This window comes from Oncorhynchus nerka, linkage group LG25 (genome assembly GCF_034236695.1).
Source record: "Oncorhynchus nerka isolate Pitt River linkage group LG25, Oner_Uvic_2.0, whole genome shotgun sequence".
Classification (NCBI taxonomy): Eukaryota; Metazoa; Chordata; class Actinopteri; order Salmoniformes; family Salmonidae; genus Oncorhynchus; species Oncorhynchus nerka.
Window position 1 is genome coordinate 58,382,788 of NC_088420.1, and position 26,093 is coordinate 58,408,880.

General features: G+C 46.3%; 1 protein-coding gene across 3 annotated transcripts in view; it reads right to left on the minus strand.

Moving 5' to 3' along the window:
• cd82b (CD82 molecule b) overlaps positions 1-26,093 on the minus strand; it is a 62,197-nt gene that overhangs the window by 7,378 nt on the left and 28,726 nt on the right. For all 3 annotated transcript variants that reach the window (XM_029635031.2, XM_029635032.2, XM_029635030.2), the window contains 3 exons: positions 20,509-20,633; positions 18,084-18,158; positions 15,731-15,829 (listed from right to left, as the gene is read on the minus strand). In XM_029635031.2, the coding sequence (XP_029490891.1) occupies positions 15,731-15,829; positions 18,084-18,158; positions 20,509-20,633 (299 nt within the window). The remainder of the gene's footprint in view (positions 1-15,730; positions 15,830-18,083; positions 18,159-20,508; positions 20,634-26,093) is intronic.

The window sequence follows — 26,093 nt, forward strand, 5'->3', positions numbered from 1 at the left end:
TCAGATGCTAATATATGGATATTATTAGTAGTATTGGATAGAAACACTCTGAAGTTTCTAAAACAGTTTGAATGATGTCTGTGAGTATGACAGAACTCATATGGCAGGCAAAAACCTGAGAAGAAATCCAAACAGGAAGTGGGAAATCTGAGGCTTGTAGTTTTTCAACTCAGCTATTATTGAAGATACAGTGGGATATTGGTCATCTTGCACTTCCCAAGGCTTCCACTAGATGTCAACAGTTTTTAGAACCTTGTTTGATGCTTCTAGTATGAAGGGGGGCTGAATGAGAGGGGAATGAGTCAGAGGTCTGGCAGAGAACCACGGGCTCGTGACGCACGGTCATGAGAAAGTTACCTCTCGTTCCATTGCTTTTCTACAAACGATGGAATTCTCTGGTTGGGACATTATTGAACATTTATGATAAAAACATCCTAAAGATTGATTCTACACATAATTTAAATATGTTTCTACGACCAGCAATATAACTTTTTGGACTTTTTGTCCGACATTTCCGCTGGAATTGCCCGCGCCTCGTGAGTGTCGATTTGTTTACTAAACGCGCGAACAAAAGGAGGTGTTTGGACATAAATGAGGAACTTTACCGAACAAATCAAACATTTATTGTGGAACTGGGATTCCTTGGAGTGCATTCTGATGAAGATCATCAAAGGTAAGTGAATATTTATAATGCTATTTCTGACTTTTACTGACTCCACAACATGGCGGGTATCTGTTTGGCTTGAATTGTTGTCTGAGCGCCGTACTCAAGATTATGCTTTTTTAGTAAAGTTTTTTTGAAATCTGACACAGCGGTTGCATTAAGGAGAAGTTTATCTAAAGTTCCATGTATGATAGTTCTATCTATTATCAATGTTTATTATGAGTATTTCTGTAAATTGATGTGGCTCTCTGCAAAATCACTGCATGTTTTGGAACTACTGAACATAACACGCCAATGTAAACTGAGATTTTTGGATATAAATATTCACTTTATCGATCAAAACATACATGTATCGTGTGACATGAAATCCTATGAGTGTCATCTGATGAAGATCATTAACCTGTTGTGACTAGGGGGCAGTATTTTCATTTTTGGAAAAATAACATTCCCAAAGTAAACGGGATATTTTGTCAGGACAAGATGCTAGAATATGCATATAATTGACAGCTTAGGATAGAAAACACTTGTTTCCAAAACTGTAAAAATATTGTCTGTGAGTATAACAGAACTGATGCAGTTCTGAGAAAGCCTGAGAAAAATCCAATCCGGATGTGACTCATGTTTTGAATGCTCTGCGTTCCGATGCGTCCCGATTGAGCAGTGAATGGGCTATCAACCAGATTCCTTTTTCTACGTATTCCCCAGGTGTCTACAGCATTGAGACATAGTTTCATGCCTTTATGTTGAAGAATACCCGTAAGAGGCTACATTACGCAAGTTGTGACGGCCCTGAATTTTTCTGAACCGTCTCAGTGCAGCTCCTTCCAATAGGGCGCTTTCCCTTTAATTGCCAATTAAATAGCCAGCATCAGCTGTGCAAAAGTGGGGTTGTGATGGAGACGTGAATGAGGATGTGTTCAACCCTCAGTTCCGAAGCTTCTCTATTCCGTTGTTTTGTTGCCGTTAAACGTGTGTTTTGTAGCCTAAGAGAGTTTACCCAGGATCGGATCCACTCTTTGCGTCCCTGGACTACACCTCTCCGTTCTTCGTGGCCTTTCTCCGCTGGAGATCTGTTGGCGGATTGGATTGTCTGACTGACCGACTGATTACAACCTTTTTGTATACGGTATTTCATTTGTTTTGATGTGAGGTATACTGTGATGATTTATGTAGTTAGTTGTAGTTGAGGACTTAGTAAGAGTTGATACGCTTTAAGTTCTGTGGTAAAATAATTGTTATATTGATGGTATGTTTAATACTGGGTTTACGCTACATTGATGAACGGACAAACATTGCGTGACAAAAGTCACTTGAGTTCACTGAACTCCTTTACCGGGCTGGACTCTTTTTAGGCCCGAGGTACAGGACATTTCTGGAGGAACCAGAACTCATTGTGATATTATTATATGTGTGTGTGTGTAATCATTGTTGTTGCTAATACAACCCACGCAAAAGAATATAGTTGTTTTTGAAGTTCTTTCCAATGTTTTAAGGGTTTATGAAAAGTTTATTTCCATCCTGACTTTTACATAAGTCCTTTGTATTGGTGTAGACTTGACGGACCAGATGGGACTCAATCCCACCCAAACTAAAAGGAGAAACCAATGTTTTCTCTGGTAGGCACAACCTACCTGGCACCCCTATAAATAATAACCTCAAGTCAAAACCGTTACATAAAAAATGGCACCCCAGATGGGACAGCTCAACATTGAGAACTAACCAAAGCAAATATTTTGTGTGGAATTAAAACAATGGATTCACCCCAAGATAATGTGCTCATCCATGTCATACCTGTCAATGGGAATATACAGGGCCATTCTGACCATCAAGCTGACAATACAAATCATAAGGTGAATGGAGATAATGGAGTTGATTTGGGCCAGAGCCCTGGGAATTTGAATGCTCGGTCTGGACCACAGGCCACAGGAGGTCTAACCAGTTACTCACTTATTGACATGGATCTGTGTGGAAGTACTGAGCTAGCCCTCCCTCTGACACCCAACCTTCCTCCATTGTCTGGTTTATCTCCAGAGGTTGTAGTCTTACAACTTCAAGGTGACATCCTTGATATTCGTCGGACTCAACAACATCGCCAAACTCTTATCCACCATAAATTCAAATGTCTGAGGGAAGAGCAACAACAAGAGTGCCATGGAATTCAGAAACTCACTGAGCACTCTAACCCACACCCTGACAGAGCTCAGTGAGAGTGGAAGACGGGAAATTACTGGTGCCATGGACAGGCAGTTTGACTACCAACGAAACCAACTCACTGCCACTCTCTAATGGCGCCTGCAACATCATCACACTGAGGTCCTCAAGGACGTTAATTCTGTTTTTTCTCCCATGGTTAACACTGTATGCCACTTGCAGACAGAACTCTCTAATTGTGTTAAAATGTTGGATGACGTGTCTGTGGACATGGCCTCCATTAGGCACAACTCCTTACACAGAGTTTCTCTGGTGTCCACTTCTGTTCAGACCACTGAGGGCCAAGCTGGCACCTCTGAACAGCCAAGACCAGGACATGCTGCAGCCACCCCTTGCAGGATGCAATCCACCATGCATCCTGGTGTTCATTTTCATGGTCCGATAACTCCCTCCCCCTCTACTTCCTCAATCCCTCCTAGCTCGTTTGTTCATGGTGATTTGAGTAGACGTCATATGGGGGCGATGCCCATTAAATTGCAATTTCCCACCTTTGGGAAAAAAGATGACAGTCCTGATCCGCTAATGTATCTAGAAAGATGTCGTGACTTTCTTGCCCTCAATCCCCTGGCTGACGAAGAACTCCTTGCCACATTGAGGAAGGTGTTGCATGGGACAGCTCGAGACTGGTGGGATGTGGCACGTCTCACCACTACCTTCTGGGCTGACTTTGAGGCCAAGTTTTCCTCTGCATTTCTGTCTGAGGACTACACAGATGAGCTGGCAGACAGAGTCAGGAATCGAGTGCAAAGCGAGAAAGAGAGTATCCGTGACTTTGCATACGGTTACCACTCCCTGTGCAGAAGGTGGAAACCTGGCATTGAGGAGGAAGAGGTCATTAAATTGATCTTGAAGAACATCAACCCACTACTAGCCAGTCAACTCCGAGAACGAGTCACCACTGTCGATGGACTGGTTCGCTTGGGACAGCAGTTTGAGAAGGACAGAGAATGCCAACAGCAATATGACCAGAGAAAGAAACAGACACTCAAACAGTTACCCAAGACAGAGCATCAACAACAGCCAGAGTCTCCAATCAAGACCCCTCTCATGTTTTGTTGGAGATGTAGCCAAAAGGGACATTCTTCAGCTACATGTCCAAGACCGTATCAAGTAAACCCTTCCAGAAACCACAAATCACAACAGGCCAACACACCTAACTCTCTTCGCAGCAATGACCATCCTTCTCTGGGTGCTTTAACCAGAGCTGAAACCCCAAGAGTCACTGCCTACGCCCCCCCATCGACATCCCCTTCCTTTCAGTTAATACCGCACCAATCAGAAGCTACAAAGTTACATGATTGTGGTTCAAATGTGGCAGTCTTCTCTGCCGTTGCTCCGGTACCACTAACCCTTGATAATCCTTCTGACGATCTCCTTTTACAGGCTGTGAGAAGAGCTCAGCTGGAACAGCCAGAGGAGTTAAGGCTGTTGGAACAGCTGCAGAATAATGCTGATGTATGTGTAAGTGCTGATGTAAGTGTGTCCAAGATGGCGTAGCAGTCGGACGTGTGTTTTGTCTTGTCCCGTCCTGTATAGTGTAAATATAGTCTTTCCTCGTTTTTTTTCTGTATATATTTCGTACATATTTTAATCTCACTTTCCAACTACAGGCTGAATATACTCTCCTGCAACCCGCATCACCCAATGTGGTACGGATCTGCTTTTTCTATACTTTAGAATCGGAACCCTCATCAGAAGCTAGCCGCTAACTAGCTACTAGCTAGCCACTGCTAGCGGTCTTCAACGCTAACTAGGACACCAGCGCGACATCTACCCAAAGCATATCAGACTGCTTTTTCTCTACCACATCTCCGGATTCCTACCGCAAGCTCTGAACCTTTATACCGGATCATCGTAAATAGCTAGCTGCAATCCGAGTGGCTACTCCTGGCTAACGTCTCTGTCCCAGAGCAAGCACCAGTTAGCCTGGAGCTAGCCTCGAGCTAAGCCCATCTCCCGACTAGCCGAAAAATACCTAATTTGCCAATTGGCCTGGACCCTCTACTGCCGACACGGAGCCCCGCCGATCCATCACGACTGGTCCGCCGACATAATCGTCCGAGGGGGTTTCAACAGGCTTTTCCGCTGCGACATCGCCAAAGATCCATCTGCTGGCCAAGGCCCGCGAGCTTTCTGAATCGCTGTATCTCCAGCTCACCGCATGAAGAGGAATAAACAGACTCACCCCAACGCGACGTCCCCCAAAGGTTAACTCTCTAGCCCTCGCTATCTCCCTGCTTGCTAATTCGGCCTGCTAACGGCTAGCTTGTCAAGCTCCGGTCCGCTAACTGCTACCTTGTCTAGCTCGCGCCTACGAACTGTTAGCTTGTTAGCACAGGCCTGCTAACCGTCTGAACCACCGCGTCCCAATCACTCTCTGACCCCATTTACTTTCTATCTCTTTTTGATTTTTAATTTGTTTATACCTTCCGGAAACCTGCCTCACCCAATGTGATACGGAATCGCTATTACTTTTACTCTTATTTTTATGACACACTCAAGAACCCCCAGACGCTAACCAGCTAACTAGCTACAAGCTAGTTAGTCATTGTTAGTTTTTAAAAAAAAACCTGGATAACACTCGCCAGCCCAGCCCCCCTGCCCATCCACCGCTGCCCCCTGGACACTGATCTCTTGGCTACATAGCTGACGCACGCTGGACTGTCCATTAATCACGGTACTCCTTTCTGCTTGTTTGTCTTACCTGTCGGCCCCGTTGCCTAGTCAACGCCATTTTACCTGCTGTTTGTTGTGCTAGCGGATTAGCCTCGCCTACTGTTTTTAGCTAGCTTTCCCAAATTCAACACCTGTGATTACTGTATGCCTCGCTGTATGTCTCTCTCAGATGTCAATATGCCTTGTATACTGTTGTTCAGGTTAGTTATAATTGTTTTAGTTCACAATGGAGCCCCTAGACCCACTCTGCATACCCCTGTTACCTCCTTTGTCCCACCTCCCACACATGCGGTGACCTCACCCATTACAACCAGCATGTCCAGAGATACAACCTGTCTCATCATCACCCAGTGCCTGGGCTTACCTCCGCTGTACCCGCACCCCACCATACCCCTGTCTGCGCATTATGCCCTGAATATATTCTACCATGCCCAGAAACCTGCTCCTCTTATCCTCTGCCCCCAACGCTCTAGGCGACCAGTTTTGATAGCCTTTAGCCGCACCCTCATACTACTCCTTCTCTGTTCTGCGGGTGATGTGGAGGTAAACCCAGGCCCTGCATGTCCCCAGGTACCCTCATTTGTTGACTTCTGTGATCGAAAAAGCCTTGGTTTTATGCATGTCAACATCAGAAGCCTCCTCCCTAAGTTTGTTTTACTCACTGCTTTAGCACACTCTGCTAACCCTGATGTCCTTGCCGTGTCTGAATCCTGGCTCAGGAAGGCCACCAAAATTCAGAGATTTCCATACCCAACTATAACATCTTCCGTCAAGATAGAACTACCAAAGGGGCGGAGTTGCAGTCTACTGCAGAGATAGCCTGCAAAGTAATGTCATACTTTCCAGGTCCATACCCAAACAGTTCGAACTACTAATTTTGAAAATTACCCTCTCCAGAAATAAGTCTCTCACTGTTGCCGCCTGCTACCGGCCACCCTCAGCTCCCAGCTGTGCCCTGGACACCATTTGTGAATTGATCGCCCCCATCTAGCTTCAGAGTTTGTTCTGTTAGGTGACCTAAACTGGGATATGCTTAACACCCCGGCAGTCCTACAATGTAAGCTAGATGCCCTCAATCTCACTCAAATCATCAAGGAACCCACCAGGTACAACCCTAACTCTGTAAACAAGGGCACCCTCATAGACGTCATCCTGACCAACTGGCCCTCCAAATACACCTCCGCTGTCTTCAACCAGGATCTCAGCGATCACTGCCTCATTGCCTGTATCCGCCACGGAGCCGCAGTCAAACGACCACCCCTCATCACTGTCAAACGCTCCCTAAAACACTTCTGTGAGCAGGCCTTTCTAATCGACCTGGCCCGGGTATCCTGGAAGGACATTGACCTCATCCCGTCAGTTGAGGATGCCTGGTCATTCTTTAAAAGTAACTTCCTCACCATTTTAGATAAGCATGCTCCGTTCAAAAATGCAGAACCAAGAACAGATACAGCCCTTGGTTCACTCCAGACCTGACTGCCCTCGACCAGCACAAAAACATCCTGTGGCGGACTGCAATAGCATCGAATAGCCCCGTGATATGCAACTGTTCAGGGAAGTCAGGAACCAATACACGCAGTCAGTCAGGAAAGCTAAGGCCAGCTTCTTCAGCCAGAAGTTTGCATCCTGTAGCTCCAACTCCAAAAGTTCTGGGACACTGTGAAGTCCATGGAGAACAAGAGCACCTCCTCCCAGCTGCCCACTGCACTGAGGCTAGGTAACACGGTCTCCACCGATAAATCCACGATTATCGAAAGCTTCAATAAGCACTTCTCAACGGCTGGCCATGCCTTCCGCCTGGCTACTCCAACCTCGGCCAACAGCTCCGCCCCCGCAGTTCCTCGCCCAAGCCTCTCCAGGTTCTCCTTTACCCAAATCCAGATAGCAGATGTTCTGAAAGAGCTGCAAAACCTAGACCCGTACAAATCAGCTGGGCTTGACAATCTGGACCCTCTATTTCTGAAACTATCTGCCGCCATTGTCGCAACCCCTATTACCAGCCTGTTCAACCTCTCTTTCATATCGTCTGAGATCCCCAAGGATTGGAAAGCTGCCGCAGTCATCCCCCTCTTCAAAGGGGGAGACACCCTGGACCCAAACTGCTATAGACCTATATCCATCCTGCCCTGCCTATCTAAGGTCTTCGAAAGCCAAGTCAACAAACAGGTCACTGACCATCTCGAATCCCACCGTACCTTCTCTGCTGTGCAATCTGGTTTCCGAGCCGGTCACGGGTGCACCTCAGCGACGCTCAAGGTACTAAACGATATCATAACCGCCATCGATAAAAGACAGTACTGTGCAGCCGTCTTCATCGACCTCGCCAAGGCTTTCGACTCTGTCAATCACCATATTCTGATCGGCAGACTCAATAGCCTCGGTTTCTCGGATGACTGCCTTGCCTGGTTCACCAATTACTTTGCAGACAGAGTTCAGTGTGTCAAATCGGAGGGCATGCTGTCCGGTCCTCTGGCAGTCTCTATGGGGGTGCCACAGGGTTCAATTCTCGGGCCGACTCTTTTCTCTGTATATATCAATGATGTTGCTCTTGCTGCGGGTGATTCCCTGATCCACCTCTACGCAGACGACACCATTCTATATACTTTCGGCCCGTCATTGGACACTGTGCTATCTAACCTCCAAACGAGCTTCAATGCCATACAGCACTCCTTCCGTGGCCTCCAACTGCTCTTAAACGCGAGTAAAACCAAATGCATGCTTTTCAACCGATCGCTGCCTGCACCCGCATGCCCGACTAGCATCACCACCCTGGATGGTTCCGACCTTGAATATGTGGACATCTATAAGTACCTAGGTGTCTGGCTAGACTGCAAACTCTCCTTCCAGACTCACATCAAACATCTCCAATCGAAAATCAAATCAAGAGTCGGCTTTCTATTCCGCAACAAAGCCTCCTTCACTCACGCCGCCAAGCTTACCCTAGTAAAACTGACTATCCTACCGATCCTCGATTTCGGCGATGTCATCTACAAAATGGCTTCCAACACTCTACTCAGCAAACTGGATGCAGTCTATCATAGTGCCATCCGTTTTGTCACCAAAGCACCTTATACCACCCACCACTGCGACTTGTATGCTCTAGTCGGCTGGCCCTCGCTACATATTTGTCGCCAGACCCACTGGCTCCAGGTCATCTACAAGTCCATGCTAGGTAAAGCTCCGCCTTATCTCAGTTCACTGGTCACGATGGCAACACCCATCCGTAGCACACGCTCCAGCAGGTGTATCTCACTGATCATCCCTAAAGCCAACACCTCATTTGGCCGCCTTTCGTTCCAGTACTCTGCTGCCTGTGACTGGAACGAACTGCAAAAATCGCTGAAGTTGGAGACTTTTATCTCCCTCACCAACTTCAAACATCAGCTATCAGAGCAGCTAACCGATCGCTGCAGCTGTACATAGTCTATTGGTAAATAGCCCACCCATTTTCACCTACCTCATTCCCATACTGTTTTTATACTGTTTTTTTTTATTTATTTATTTACTTTTCTGCTCTTTTGCACACCAATATCTCTACCTGTACATGACCATCTGATCATTTATCACCCCAGTGTTAATCTGCAAAATTGTATTATTCGCCTACCTCCTCATGCCTTTTGCACACATTGTATATAGACTACCCATTTTTTTTCTACTGTGTTATTGACTTGTTAATTGTTTACTCCATGTGTAACTCTGTGTTGTCTGTTCACACTGCTATGCTTTATCTTGGCCAGGTCGCAGTTGCAAATGAGAACTTGTTCTCAACTAGCCTACCTGGTTAAATAAAGGTGAAATAAAAAAATAAAATAAAAAAACTTCAAAGCTAGGACGCACCGGGCTCCTGAAGCACAAAATATTCCTTACACAGGAAATGCCGATCAAGCAAAAGCCATATCGTTTGTCCCCAGCGAAGCTAATCATCCAAAAGGGACTCATTAATGATATGTTAACACAAGATATAATAGAACGTTCCTCCTCTCCCTGGGCTGCTCCTGTTGTCCTCATCCCAAAAAAGACTGGTGGTCTTAGATTTTGTGTGGACTATAGGAAGACCAACAATGTTTCCCAGACTGATGCCTATCCTCTTCCCACCATCCATGAGATCCTGGAGTCATTGTCTGGCGCTGTTGTGTTCACTACCCTTGACCTCAATAGTGGTTATTGGCAGGTTGAGATGGACCAGGAAAGCAAGGACAAGACTGCTTTTGTCTGTACTGAGGGCTTGTTTTCCTTTAAGGTGATGCTCTTTGGATTAAAGAATGCCCCTGCCACTTTCCAAAGACTCATGGAGATTGCGTTAGGTGAGCTCAAAGGGAAGATCTGTTTCGTCTACCTGGACGATATAATTATCTACTCCCAGAACAGAGAAAGACACTTTCAAGATCTTCAAGCAGTGTTGGACAAGCTACGAGAAGCTGGTCTGACCTTGAATATGAAGAAGAGCAACTTCTGCCAAACCTCCCTGAAGTTCCTTGGCCATATTGTGTCTTTCGACGGCATTCATGTGGATCCTGAAAAGAGAAAGGCTGTACAAGACTTCCCTGTGCCAACCACACTCAAGGCCCTTCAACGGTTCCTTGGTATGGCTGGATGGTACCATCGGTTTGTGTCGAACTTCTCCCAGGTGGCAGAACCCCTCAACGCGTTGAAGCGAAATTCCAATGGACGGCAGAGTGCCAGACCTCCTTTGAAACCCTGAAACGACATCTCATCACACCTCCCATTTTAGGTCATCCCAACTTTGATTACCCTTTTGTTGTTTATACTGATGCAAGTGATGTTGGACTTGGTGCTGTCCTAGTCCAACAGACTGGACTTGGCACTGAAGAAGTGCTAGCGTTCGCCAGTCGGACATTGAATGGAGCAGAACGGAACTACTCCACAACCGAGCAAGAGTGCCTTGCAGTTGTCTGGGCTTTGGAAAAGTGCATGTACTACTTGGAGGGTAGACACTTCACTGTGGTCACTGACCATTCCTCCCTTGTGTGGGTGTTCAAGACCAACAAACCAAGCACCAGGCTCATAAGATGGGCTCTACGGTTGCAAGAGTTCACCTTTGCAGTGGAATACAGGAAAGGAAAATACAACACTGTTCCAGATGCCTTGTCCAGAGCTCCTGCTTGTGATAACGGTGGCACTCATCTTACATGTGCTACTGTCCTGTCAAGCAGTCGAGACTCGCCCAAAACTGACTTTCCCATCTCTGATGAGGCCATATGGAAAGCCCAACAGGATGATCCAGAAGTACAGGCTTTGTACCAGACTATCCTGGAAGATGGAGAAAAGATGGTCAATCCTACCACAAAGCTGACCATCATTGAAGATAAAGTCTACCGAGTTGTACAACTACCTCACAGAACACTCTACCAAATGTACATACCGGAAACTCTACGCCTACAATTGCTTCAACATTTCCATGAAGACCCATTAGCTGGTCATTTGGGCAGGTTCAAAACCTACAAGCGGTTGCAAGCGTTACTGTACTAAGCCACATCTGAGCATGGATGTGAAGTCACACATCCGAAACTGTCAGGTTTGTCAAATGTACAAACCAGAAGGTAGAAAGCCTGCTGGCAAGTTGCAGCAAACGGTGGTAACCCGACCTTGGGAAATGTTAGGAGTGGATTTGATGGGTCCATTTCCTAGAAGCTCCAATCAGAATGTGTACATGCTTGTTTTTGTTGATTATTATTCAAAGTGGGTGGAGCTCTTTTCCCTGCGTCAGGCCACAGCAAGGACCGTCTCTAACATCCTTACGAAAGAGATCCTGACTCGCTGGGGAGTGCCTGATTACATCCTGTCTGATCGAGGTTCTCAATTTGTCTCTGATCTCTTTGAGGAGACCTGCCAAAGATGGAACCTGTGACAGAAGTTGACCACTGCCTATCACCCACAGACCAATCTCACTGAGAGAGTAAATCGAACCTTGAAGACAATGATTGCTTCCTATGTAGGGACCCAGCACAAACACTGGGACAAGCACCTTCACAAGTTTCGATTTGCCCTGAATTCTGCTGTGCAAGAGTCCACTGGAGTCACACCTGCAGAGCTGAACCTAAGTCGTCCTCTCCGAGGACCCTTGGATATGGTGCTACAGCCCCAGCAGCTTACTCCAGACGCTGCTTGCTATGACCAGGTAGTCCATCTCCATGACTTGAGAGCTCTTGTCTCAAAGAACATGATCCAGGCTCGACTCAAGCAGAAGAGAAATTATGATAAGAACAGACGAGACATGCAGTTCCAGCTTCGTGATCGGGTGTGGCTTCGCTCTCATCCTTACTCGAAAGCTGAACAATTCTTCTCGGCCAAGCTCGCTCCTAAATGGCAAGGACCATATAGGATTGTGGAGCAGATGGGCGCTTTGAACTACCGAGTGGTGAAAGAGGACACAGGTGAAGATATGCGCATATCTTTATTTCCATCCTGACTTTTACATAAGTCCTTTGTATTGGTGTAGACTTGACGGACCAGATGGGACTCAATCCCACCCAAACTAAAAGGAGAAACCAATGTTTTCTCTGGTAGGCACAACCTACCTGGCACCCCTATAAATAATAACCTCAAGTCAAAACCGTTACAAAGTGGTCACCTGATGGCTCTCAGAGTGATTCTTGCGTAAAATACAGAGGTAGCCATTTTTCCTCTCGCTCCTACTGAAAAACCAATTGTCCCGGTGGATATATTATCGAATAGATATTTGAAAAACACCTTGAGGGTTGATTATAAACAACGTTTGCCATGTTTTTGTCGATATTATGGAGCTAATTTGGAATAGTTTCCGGCGTTGTCGTGAATTTACAGTCGATTTCTCAGCCAAACATGAAGAACAAACGGAGCTATTTCGCCTACAAAAATAATATTTTTGGAAAAAAGGAACATTTGCTATCTAACTGGGAGTCTCGTGAGTGAAAACATCCGAAGCTCATCAAAGGAAAACTATTTAATTTGATTGCTTTTCTGATTTTCGTGACCAAGTTACCTGCTGCTAGCTGGACATAATACTATGCTAGGCTATCGATAAACTTACACAAATGCTTGTCTTGCTTTGGCTGTAAAGCATATTTTGAAAATCTGAGATGACAGGGTGATTAACTAAAGGCTAAGCTGTGTTTCAATATATTTCACTTGTGATTTTCATGAATAGGAATATTTTCTAGTAATATTTATGTCTGTTGCGTTATGCTAATTAGTGTCAGATGGGAGTTACAACAAGTTAAAGGTTAGTGATTCATTTTATCTATATTTCTGCTTTTTGTGACATTTACATTTACATTTAAGTCATTTAGCAGACGCTCTTATCCAGAGCGACTTACAAATTGGTGCGTTCACCTTAAGACATCCAGTGGAACAGCCACTTTACAATAGTGCATCTAAATCTTTTAAGGGGGGGGTGAGAAGGATTACTTTATCCTATCCTAGGTATTCCTGAAAGAGGTGGGGTTTCAGGTGTCTCCGGAAGGTGGTGATTGACTCCGCTGTCCTGGCGTCGTGAGGGAGTTTGTTCCACCATTGGGGGGCCAGAGCAGCGAACAGTTTTGACTGGGCTGCGCGGGAACTGTACTTCCTCAGTGGTAGGGAGGCGAGCAGGCCAGAGGTGGATGAACGCAGTGCCCTTGTTTGGGTGTAGGGCCTGATCAGAGCCTGGAGGTACTGAGGTGCCGTTCCCCTCACAGCTCCGTAGGCAAGCACCATGGTCTTGTAGCGGATGCGAGCTTCAACTGGAAGCCAGTGGAGAGAGCGGAGGAGCGGGGTGACGTGAGAGAACTTGGGAAGGTTGAACACCAGACGGGCTGCGGCGTTCTGGATGAATTGTAGGGGTTTAATGGCACAGGCAGGGAGCCCAGCCAACAGCGAGTTGCAGTAATCCAGACGGGAGTTGACAAGTGCCTGGATTAGGACCTGCGCTGCTTCCTGTGTGAGGCAGGGTCATACTCTGCGGATGTTGTAGAGCATGAACCTACAAGAACGGGCCACCGCCTTGATGTTAGTTGAGAACGACAGGGTGTTGTCCAGGATCACGCCAAGGTTCTTAGCGCTCTGGGAGGAGGACACAATGGAGTTGTCAACCGTGATGGCGAGATCATGGAACGGGCAGTCCTTCCCCGGGAGGAAGAGCAGCTCCGTCTTGCCGAGGTTCAGCTTGAGGTGGTGATCCGTCATCCACACTGATATGTCTGCCAGACATGCAGAGATGCGATTCGCCACCTGGTCATCAGAAGGGGGAAAGGAGAAGATTAATTGTGTGTCGTCTGCATAGCAATGATAGGAGAGACCATGTGAGGTTATGACAGAGCCAAGTGACTTGGTGTATAGCGAGAATAGGAGAGGGCCTAGAACAGAGCCCTGGGGGACGCCAGTGGTGAGAGCGCGTGGTGAGGAGACAGATTCTCGCCACGCCACCTGGTAGGAGCGACCTGTCAGGTAGGACGCAATCCAAGCGTGGGCCGCGCCGGAGATGCCCAACTCGGAGAGGGTGGAGAGGAGGATCTGATGGTTCACAGTATCGAAGGCGGCCGATAGGTCTAGAAGGATGAGAGCAGAGGAGAGAGAGTTAGCTTTAGCAGTGCGGAGGGCCTCCGTGATACAGAGAAGAGCAGTCTCAGTTGAATGACTAGTCTTGAACCTGACTGATTTGGATCAAGAAGGTCATTCTGAGAGAGATAGCGGGAGAGCTGGCCAAGGACGGCACGTTCAAGAGTTTTGGAGAGAAAAGAAAGAAGGGATACTGGTCTGTAGTTGTTGACATCGGAGGGATCGAGTGTAGGTTTTTTCAGAAGGGGTGCAACTCTCGCTCTCTTGAAGACAGAAGGGACGTAGCCAGCGGTCAGGGATGAGTTGATGAGCGAGGTGAGGTAAGGGAGAAGGTCTCCGGAAATGGTCTGGAGAAGAGAGGAGGGCCGTCACAAGACGCGAGATTTCATCTGGAGAGAGAGGGGAGAAAGAGGTCAGAGCACAGGGTAGGGCAGTGTGAGCAGAACCAGCGGTGTCGTTTGACTTAGCAAACGAGGATCGGATGTCGTCGACCTTCTTTTCAAAATGGTTGACGAAGTCATCTGCAGAGAGGGAGGAGGGGGGGGAGGAGGATTCAGGAGGGAGGAGAAGGTGGCAAAGAGCTTCCTAGGGTTAGAGGCAGATGCTTGGACTTTAGAGTGGTAGAAAGTGGCTTTAGCAGCAGAGACAGAAGAGGAAAATGTAGAGAGGAGGGAGTGAAAGGATGCCAGGTCCGCAGGGAGGCGAGTTTTCCTCCATTTCCGCTCGGCTGCCCGGAGCCCTGTTCTGTGAGCTCGCAATGAGTCGTCGAGCCACGGAGCAGGAGGGGAGGACCGAGCCGGCCTGGAGGATAGGGGACATAGAGAATCAAGGGATGCAGAAAGGGAGGAGAGGAGAAGGTTTGAGAAGGTTTGAGCAGAGGGAAGAGATGATAGGATGGAAGAGGAGAGAGTAGCGGGGGAGAGAGAGCGAAGATTGGGACGGCGCGATACCATCCGAGTAGGGGCAGTGTGGGAAGTGTTGGATGAGAGCAAGAGGGAAAAGGATACAAGGTAGTGGTCGGAGACTTGGAGGGGAGTTGCAGTGAGGTTAGTGGAAGAACAGCATCTAGTAAAGATGAGGTCGAGCGTATTGCCTGCCTTGTGAGTAGAGGGGGAAGGTGAGAGGGTGAGGTCAAAAGAGGAGAGGAGTGGAAAGAAGGAGGCAGAGAGGAATGAGTCAAAGGTAGACGTGGGGAGGTTAAAGTCGCCCAGAACTGTGAGAGGTGAGCCGTCCTCAGGAAAGGAGCTTATCAAGGCATCAAGCTCATTGATGAACTGTCCGAGGGAACCTGGTTGGCTGGAAAAGTGGCTTTGATTTTCTGTGACTTGGTGGTGACCTAACATAATCGTTTGTGGAGCTTTCACTGTGAAGCCTTTTTGAAATCAGAGACTGTGGCTGGATTAACAAGAATTGTATCTTTAAAATGGTGCCTAATACCTGTATGATTTATGAGATTTCTGTTGATTGAATTTGGCGCCCTGCAATTTCATTGGCTGTTGGCGAGCGGTTCCACTAGCGGATGGAACATTTCTGGGATCTTTTATTCAGCTCGTGAAACATGGGACCAGCACTTTACATGTTGCGTTTCTATTTTTGTTCAGTGTAAATATCAACGTTGACAAAGTGGAAACTAAGGCTACTCACCGTCCTCTGTACATAGTCCCAGGTGTGTTCTGTGGTCCTGTTCTGACCAGTGTAGTTGACCAACATCCCCTTGATGATGTTGGACATCTCATGCTTCAGCTGCATAGGGAGACAAAGGAAATAATACATGCATGAGCTAATTTAACTTTCAAAGTTAGGACAAGAAAAGGTACTAAAAAAGGTACTAATATTATCTAGGCATGATGCACTAATATTATGAAACCTGAATATAGCACAGAGCATGGGTAATAATGCACACATCAACAGCACAATGTCATGTTTCAATTGCCTTTCTATACACAAATAATGACAACAAGCTATACACTAAGTGCACAAAACATTAGGAACACCTGCTCTTTTCATGGAATAGACTGACCAGGTGAATCCAGGTGAAAGCTATGATCCCTTATTGATGTCACTTGTTTACTCCACTTCAATCAGTGTAGATGACAGGGAAGGGACAGGTTAAAGAAGTATTTTTGAGCCTTGAGACATTTTAGACATGGATTGTGTTTGTGTGCCATTGAGAGTGAATTGACAAGACAAAAGATTGAAGTGCCTTTGAACGAGGAATGGTATTCAGTACCAGGCTGGGTTTTTCACGCTCAACAGTTTCCTGCGTGTATCCAGAATGGTCCACCATCCAAAGGACATCCAGCCAACTTGACACAACTGTGGGAAGCATTGGAGTCAACATGGGCCAGCATCCCTGTGGAACGCTTTCGACACCTTGTAGAGTCCATGCCCCGACTAATTTAGGCTGTTCTGAGGGCAAAAGGGGGTGCAACTCAATATTAGGAAGGTGTTCCTAATGTTTTGTACACTGAGTGTATATTACAGGGCCACATGGTAGGGAGGCAGGGGAGTTGTGCCTAGCCTACATGCCTTAATAGGGGAGGAGTGGTGAGGGAGCCCAACCCTGTTCTGGGAAAGTGTGCCACCCTGCCCTGGCCTGTGGTAAACCCTAAACACAGAGAGCAAGCATTCACACACACATACAACCATAGCAACCCCCACCTATATCGTGAGTCATGAGATTCAAGTGGATCATGGGAACGGCTGAGCTAACAGAACTCAAACCGGTCAGATCGGCTCAAACAAAACACTCCCGTTTGTTCACGCACACAACACACACACACACACACACACACACACACACACACACACACACACACACACATCCAATTTCACCCATTAGCCTACTCTTCTTTCTTCTATAAAACAAGAATCACAGGTCCAAACAAGTTATGAAATCTTGAATATCATTATTCTACCTCGATTTTGTGTTAAACAATTAAATAAAAGCTTGAGCAGTTTGACTCTGGTAAAAACTCAAATAGCTGACACTCAAGTTTGTATCTATGCTGTTTTAATGTTAGAGTTAAAGTAGATTTACAGTTGACCAACCCTTGTGGTGCTGCTTGTGCCCCTCTCCTACCTATAGGGGGTGACGTGCCATTATACACCGTGATGACACGTCTCCATCCCCGTGCTGTCATTTCACCAGCCGCTCAGAGTTGGCAACCGTCACGACAGAGCTGGAAACACATTTCACAAGCAAATGCCTTCCACATCGTCCCCCCTCCACAACCTTTCTCACCCCTCACCCCCACATCAATCCCCAGCCTGCCCCCCCCCCCGAGTAGAAGCGGAACTACCTGTATGAACTGCTCACAATGAAAACATACAACACCACAGTACAGCAATACACATTTCCTCTGCAGATCTCTCCCTCAACCTGCTCTCAGTCTTTCACTTTCCACTGATGGGTTGCGATCCGATTCTCTACTCTTCACCCAGTAGTGTCTACCCGTTCAATCCCCCCTAAAAACACTGCATTGGAGCAAGCATGGCTGGAGGAAGTTTCCACCATATTTTTTAAATCCTTTTAAATCCATAAGTGGAAGTACACTTCTGGAGAAGGGTCGAGAATCGGAACTCAACCGCTGACTCATCACAGAACAATGCTTCACTCCTGGCACACCCTGTTCCTGTTACCACCAACTGTACATTCCATCACAGTCAGGGGTCAGAGGGGGGATTCTGAGAAGGCCTTCCCAGGAGTCAGGGAAGGTACAGCTGTGTAGGGGGGAGTGGAAATGCAAGATATGTCCCAGCTGCGAGGCCAAGAGAGGGAAGGTGAAGGGGGGAGAGCGGGACTCGGGAGATGGGGTGGGAGAGGGGCAGGGATTGTTAAAGGGGGACAAGGAAGGCAAAGAGGGAGAAGGATGAAGGGGGGTGGGAGAGGGATGAAGAGAGAGATGGTAGAAGAGTGAAGCAGAGGGAGATGAAGATGGAGAGAGGGTGGGGTAGAAAGAACAGGGAAGGACATAGGGAGGAAGGTATAACTCACCCTGTCTCTCTGAAAGTAGATGAGCACCCCAGCGGTTACCTGGGCAATGAGGATGAGCAGGAGGCAGGTGAAGTACTGGGGAGAGACAGACAGAGAGCATCATGGGAAAGTGAGTTTGACAGGTTCATTATAACAGTTCAAAACAACAATGGTCTAGTTTGTATGACACAGGCCAAACCAAGTTTTACAGAGAATGTTAATCAATGTTATTGACTTGAAATGTTAGTCAGTTTAGTCAATCTGAAATGGAATCTCAGAAGTTGAATGGACACTGAAATAATGTATGTATTTTGAAATGTTTTCGTAGAAGCAGAGCATGGCTGCCCTCACTACACCCCTGAAGTTCCCAGGTTTATCTCCCTGTAACTCCTCCTCACCCTCCTTTAACCCTCTCATCACAGTAAATCCACACATACTGCTGACCTAGGATGGTATTTAACTAACAATCCTCCATAGACCAAACAGGACTCTTTGCACCTATACTAGAGGTCAAGCGATTAATCGGCACGGCCGATTATTTAGGGCCGATTTCAAGTTTTCATCGCAATCGGTTTTGAATGCCGATTATGGCCGATTACATGGCAGTCCATGAGGAGACTGCGTGGCAGGCTGACCACAGGTTACGTGAGTGCAGCAAGGAGCCAAGGTAATTTGGTAGCTAGCATTAAACATATCTTATAAAAAACAATCAATCTTAACATAATCACTAGTTAACTACACATGGTTGAATATATTACTAGTTTAACTAGCTTGTCCTGCGTTGCATATAATCAATGTGGTGCCTGTTCATTTATCGTCGAATCACAGCCTACTTCGCCAAACGGGTGATGATTTAACAAAGCGCATTCGCGAAAAAAGCATAGTCGTTGCACCAATGTACCTAACCATAAACATCAATGCCTTTCTTAAAATTTTACATAATTATGACATAACATTGAAGGTTGTGCAATGTAACAGCAATATTTAGACTTATGGATGCCACCAGTTCGATAAAATACGGAACGGTTCCGTATTTCACTGAACGAATAAACGTTTTCTTTTTTAAATGATAGTTTCCGGATTTGACAATAAGTGGCTCGTATTTCTGTGTGTTTTTTACATTATAATTAAGTCTATGATTTGATATTTGATAGAGCAGTCTGACTGAGCGGTGGTAGGCAGCAGCAGGCTCGTAAACATTCATTCATACAGCACTTTCCTGCGTTTGCCAGCAGCTCTTCGCAATGCTTGAAGCACAGCGCTGTTTATGACTTCAAGCCTATCAACTCCTGAGATTAGGCTGGCAATACTATAGTGCCTATAAGAACATCCAATAGTCAAAGGTATTTAAAATACAAATGGTATAGAGAGAAATAGTCCTATAATTCCTATAATAACTACAACCTAAAACTTCTTAACTGGGAACATTGAAGACTCATGTTAAAAGGAACCACCAGCTTTGTTCTCATGTTCTGAGCAAGGAACTTAAAAGTTCGCTTTTATACATGGCACATATTGCACTTTTACTTTCTTCTTCAACAATGTGTTTTTGCATTATTTTTACCAAATTGAACATGTTTCATTATTTATTTGAGACTGAATAGATTTTTATTTATGTATTAAATTAACTTAAAATAAAAGTGCTCATTCATTATTGTTATAATTGTCAGTATTACAAATATATATATATATATCTATCTATCAACCGGCCGATTAATCGGTATCGGCGTTGAAAAATCATAATTGGTCGACATCTAGTTTATAAACACAATCAGGGCCGCCAAATAAGAATTGAAGACCCAAGAGTCAATGAGTAATTTGAAATGTGAAACTTTAGGTTTAGCATTAGTAGTGGTGTTGTGTGTACAGTGGAAAGAAAAAGTATGTGAATCCTTTGGAATTATCTGGATTTCTGCATAAATTGGTCATAAAAGTTGATATTTGCAGGAGAATGTAAGGCTATCAGTCCGCCAATTGAAGCTCGACAGAAGTTGGGTGATGCAACAGTCCTGGCCTCAACCCGATTGAGATGCTGTGGCATGACCTCAAGAGAACGGTTCACACCAGACATCCCAAGAATATTGCAGTTTTGAGACAGTTTTGTAAAGAGGAATGGTCCAAAATTCCTCCTGACTGTTGAGCAGGTCTGATCCGCAACTACAGAAAACGTTTGGTTGAGGTTATAGCTGCCAAAGTAGGGTCAACCAGTTATTAAATCCAATGGTTCACATACTTTTCCCACCCTGTGAATGTTTACACTGTGTTCAATAAAGACATGAAAAAGTATAATTGTTTGTGTGTTATTAGTTTAAGCAGACTGTTTGTCTATTGTTGTGACTTAGATGAAGATCAAATTTGATGACCAATTTATACAGAAATCCAGGTAATTCCAAAGGGTTCACATCATATTTCCACTTCATATTACTCGGTGTGTGTGTTTACTCACCAGGCCCAGCAGGCAGCGTATCTCATAGATGGCTCCTATACAGCCCAGGAAGCCCATGGCCATGGAAAGAGACCCCACACTGATGAAAATGTAGGACACTACCTTCAGGGTAGTAGAGGATTCCTCTGTAGGGAAGACATAGTGGAAAAGGTCAACTCTCAGCCCACACTAAACCAGAATCCATTTTACCTACTAGCTAAAAGCAGGCCTACTCCTGGACTAAAAGGTATGCTCAACTAAAAAGGTATGCACATATGGCAGATGAAGTACCATCTAACCTGTGCATTCAGTAGTACCATAGTCAAGCAAAGCAATGCGGTCTGCCACAGACCAGGGCTCAAATGAGGCATTCTAAACATTCTAGCAATTCTCTGTACTACAAGAGTTTAAATGGCCCACCAGAGCAAAGGAGGAGATACAGAGCATTCACAAAGTATTGAGAACCCTTGTTGTTTTCCACATTTTGTTACATTACAGCCTTATTTTAAAATTAATTAAATATTTTTTCCCCTCATCAGTTTACACACAATACCCCATAATGACAAAGCAAAAACAGTTTTTTTTGGTGCTAATTCATGTAAAATAAAATAAACGGAAATGTCACATTCACATAAGTATTCAGAACCTTTACTTAGTACTTTGTTGAAGCACCTTTGGCAGCGATTACAGCCTCGAGTCTTCTTGGGTATGATGCTACAGGCTTGGCACACCTGTACTTGGGGAGCTTCTCCCATTCTTCTCCGCAGATCCTCTCAAGGTTTGTCAGCGTCGCTGCACAGCTATTTTCAGGTCCCTCCAGAGATGTTAGATCGGGTTCAAGTCACTCAAGGACATTCAGAGACTTTTCCCGAAGACACTCCTGCATTGTCTTGGCTGTGTGTTTTGGGTCGTTGTCCTGTTGGAAGGTGAACCTTTGCCCCAGTCTGAGGTCCTGAGCGTTCTGGAGTAGGGTTTCATCAAGGATCTCTCTGTACTTTGCTTCGTTCATTTTTCTCTTGATCCTAACCTCATCTTTTATCTCTTTCTCTCTCTTGGAGGAGGTCCAGAGAAGCTCCAGAGGCCCAATCTCTGTCTGAAATTAAGCGTGGCTCATAGCTCTGGGACACGGCTCCAAATCACTGGGGCCACAGCCAGAAGAACCAGAGAGTCCTATATACTGCATGATAACCTTTACTCAACCCTGTTCCATGAATAATACAATCACAATATAGTCACATCAAGCCAGCCAAAATGCTCTAAAGATAAAACACAATAAGTCACTTCAAAGTATTGGCTCAAGGTGCAGAATATATTAATTTCAGAACCTGCCTTTGTTAAATCTATACTGTGGCAATACCAGTCACCTTATATGAATGGTAAACTACTGTTTGTGTAGCCTATTGTTATTTTATAATTTATTTTAAAAGAAAGTTGTCTTTAAAAAGTATGGTAATTTCTTATCAAGATTGGGGGAAATATCCCTGGACTGTCCATATTTGAAATGTGTATTAAATGAAGTCAATCATGATACTTATATAATGATGTTTTTTTATCAAGTGAAAATGTAGTGTAATAAAGTTATTACAAATAGCACACATATTCTTTTTTCCATTGAAGGTGAAACAGCCCACTATTTTCTATATTCTTATACTCTAATAAGTATTTTTTCACTCATAAGTCCAGAACGTAGACACAGCTGTCTAGTATCATAATCACATGGCAAGGTAACATGAGAGACCAACTGATCTGTAAGAATTTTTTGTTTGTTTTAACATGTTATCTCCCGTTAGTATCGTTTTAAGAAATACAGCGTTAACCTGCAGGGGCACGTTAAGTTCTGCATTTTCGTTGCAATTGACCCTACATGTCCATGAAGGATAAACAATGCCTGTATAATCATATATCTATTCTACAGTATAGCTATAGTGAAAGTAAACCAAGTCAGCGTAGTACAGTACATCACTGTGTGTACAGACAGACATATATAGGCTATCAGTAACGTTTGTCTTCCTCCTCTTCTGAGGAGGAGTAGCAAGGATCGGAGCACCAATGCGCAGCGTGGTACGTGTTTATGATGAATTTATTAAACACAGAACACTAAAACAAAAATAACAAAGAGAATGACACGAAACGAAACAGTCCTGTCAGGTGACATACACAAAGACAGAAAACAATCACCCACGAAACACAGGTGGGAAAACGCTACCTAAGTATGATTCTCAATCAGAGACAACTAACGACACCTGCCTCTGATTGAGAACCATACCAGGCCAAAAGCAAAACACAACATAGAAAAACGAACATAGACAACCCACCCCAACTCACGCCCTGACCAACCTAAAACAAATACATAACAAAAGAACTAAGGTCAGAACGTGACAGTACCACCCCCTCAAAAGATGCGGACTACGGCCGCAACCTGAACCTATAGGGGAGGGTCTGGGTGGGTGTCTGTCAGCGGTGGCGGCTCTGGCGCGGGACGTGGCCCCACTCCACCATAGTCTTTCTCCGCCTCTTAACCCGCCTCCGTGGCGCCTTTCGAGCGGCGACCCTCGCCGCCGACCTCGGACTGGGGACCCTACCAACGGGTCCCGAATGGACGGGAGATTCCGGCAGCACCGGACAGGAGGGAGACTCCGGCAGCTCCGGAGTGAAGGGCGATTCCGGCAGCGCCGGAGTGACGGGCGATTCCGGCAGCACCGAAGTAACGGACGGCTCTGGCAGCTCCTGATTGGCGGGCGGCTCTGGCAGCTCCTGACTGGCGGGCGACTCTGGCAGCTCAGGACAGACGGGCGACTCTGGCAGCTCAGGACAGACGGGCGACTCTGGCAGCTCAGGACAGACGGGCGACTCTGGCAGCTCAGGACAGACGGGCGACTCTGGCAGCTCAGGACAGACGGGCGACTCTGGCAGCTCAGGACAGACGGGCGACTCTGGCAGCTCAGGACAGACGGGCGACTCTGGCAGCTCAGGACAGGCGGGCGACTCTGGCAGCTCAGGACAGGCGGGCGACTTTGGCAGCTCAGGACAGGCGGGCGACTCTGGCAGCTCAGGACAGGCGGGCGACTCTGGCAGCTCAGGACAGGCGGGCGACTCTGGCAGCTCAGGACAGGCGGGAGACTCTGGCAGCTCAGGACAGGCGGGAGACTCTGGCAGCTCAGGACAGGCGGGAGACTCTGGCAGCTCAGGACAGGCGGGAGACTCTGGCAGATCAGGACAGGCGGGAGACTCTGGCAGCTCAGGACAGGCGGGAGACTCTGGCAGCTCAGGACAGGCGGGAGACTCTGGCAGCTCAGGACAGGCGGGAGACTCTGGCAGCTCAGGACAGGCGGGAGCACCTGCCACCGGAGACCAGCCACCGGAGGCCTGGTGCGTGGAGGAGGCACCGGATAGACCGGACTTTGGAGTCGCACTGGAGGTCTCGAGCACCGAGCCTGCACAACCCTACCAAGCTGGATACTCCCAGTAGCCAGGCCAGTGCGGCGAGGTGGAAGAGACCGCACTGGGCTGTGCTGGCGAACCGGGGACACCATGCGTAGGGCTGGTGCCATGTACCCCGGCCCTGAGCCGCTGAGCCGGCTTCATGGCACCTGGCTCGATGCCCACTCTAGTCCGGCTGGTACGAGGAGCTGCGATGTAACGCACCGGGCTATGCCTGCGCACCGGGGACACTGTGTAACTCACGCCATGGCAGTGGGTGCGAAATACGAAACAGCCCTGTCTGGTGACATACACAAAGACAGAAAACAATCACCCACAAAACACAGGTGGGAAAAGGCTACCTAAGTATGATTCGCAATCAGAGAGAACTAACGACACCTGCCTCTGATTGAGAACCATACCAGGCCAAACGCAAAACACAATATAGAAAAACGAACACAGACAACCCACCCCAACTCACACCCTGACCAACCTAAAACAAAGACATAACAAAAGAACTAAGGTCAGAACGTGACACAATCCCACTTCAGACAGGCAAAAACACATACATTTATACTTTATACACACACTCATAACCTACATGCATGCATACGTCAGTCGCAGTGGTTATGGGATAATGAAAAGGCCTGGGTTTCACAGGGTGGGTCTACTACTAAGTATAGAGCAGGACACCCCATACAGACAGACTGTATGTGGCTAAGGACTATAATTTATGGGGATGTAACACACACACTGATCTATATCCAGTAAAGCCCTCTCCAATGTGCATGTGTGTGTGTTACACACATACGGCACTACAGAGCCATACTGAAATACGCTAGTTAAAAGGGCTCACACACAGAAAACACAGATCTAAGCTCCACCTGTCTTACAGCACTTGGCATCCGCTGACTACAAAACAAAGATTCTTTGTGGATATAGAGGAGAGAGAGGAGCAGTTGTACTGAGCACCAGTGTACTATACTGTAAGACTCAAAGCACGTGAAGTAAGGAACACAGTGGACTGACAGAGATCAGCCCAATACTTCCTAACTCTGACCAAGGTCGTTGGTGACAGAAAAGTTAGCAAACAAAACAGTGAAACTTGCATGCAGACTTCATTTCACAGCTGGATACTTTCTAAAAGCAGGATCTCAAGGCCTTCAGATTAGTAACTTCTCTCCGAATGCACATCTTGTCACATCTGCTCCTGCTACGCCCTCTGGTGTTCATCCAGTGTCTTCTTGACCTGCAGTTACTCCCCCTGTACACTCTCTCTCCCTCTCCCTCTCTGTGTGATTGTGTGGTTGGAGACAGGTGTGCTGGAGTCAGAGCAGATCCCTACCAGATGCAACTTGTTCCATAATAAAGACCTCTACAAATACTCAGTCCTGCCACTTCAACTCTACCAGATCATAATCTCTGCTCAGTCAGTTCGCAATTATATCCATGTATGATTATTCAAGATCCTGTTACTCTGCTGTGCCTGTTACCCTGCCTGACACCATTTATCCTCTCATTGCATTTACCGATATGTCTCTGGCTCCTGTTTCCTGTTCCACATTCACCACCCAACTACCTTAAATTCCCCTCAGGATCTGCTTACCCTGTTCTACTCAGCTAACTCCAACCTCAGTCTCCACATCTGGTTTTTCTGCAAGTCATCCGAGCTTCCCCGGATCTGCACTCCATATCTCTCTGTGTAACAATAAATATTTTGGTTAATTCATCCCTGTTTCCTCATCTGAGTCTGCTCTTGGGTTCCCCTGTGTCGCTCCGTAAAACACATCTGTATTCTCTAGTGGTAGCGTAGCTAAAACACAACTTTTCCCTGTAGTCAGGATGTGTTCTCTGCTCTACTCTGTCTTGTACTATGGCACATTTCCAAGTAGGTCTCCTTCCCCTGGAACTTCCAAAATAGTTCCTCTGGTGGTTTCCACAGAAACGTACATTTAAAGAGTTTATTTCAAGGCTGCATCCCAAATGGCACCCTATTCCCTTCGACCAGGGCCCATAGGGTGCCATTTGGAAACCAGCAGCTGCTCAGACTTAGGGGGATTATTTGGCATAGCAGGGTTCAATGTATAAACATTTCCAGCTAGGGCAACATATTTAGTCTGTATTCAAATACCGAATGAACGCATCAAATGGAGTACATATTCTCATTTTAAACACAGTGATTCCAC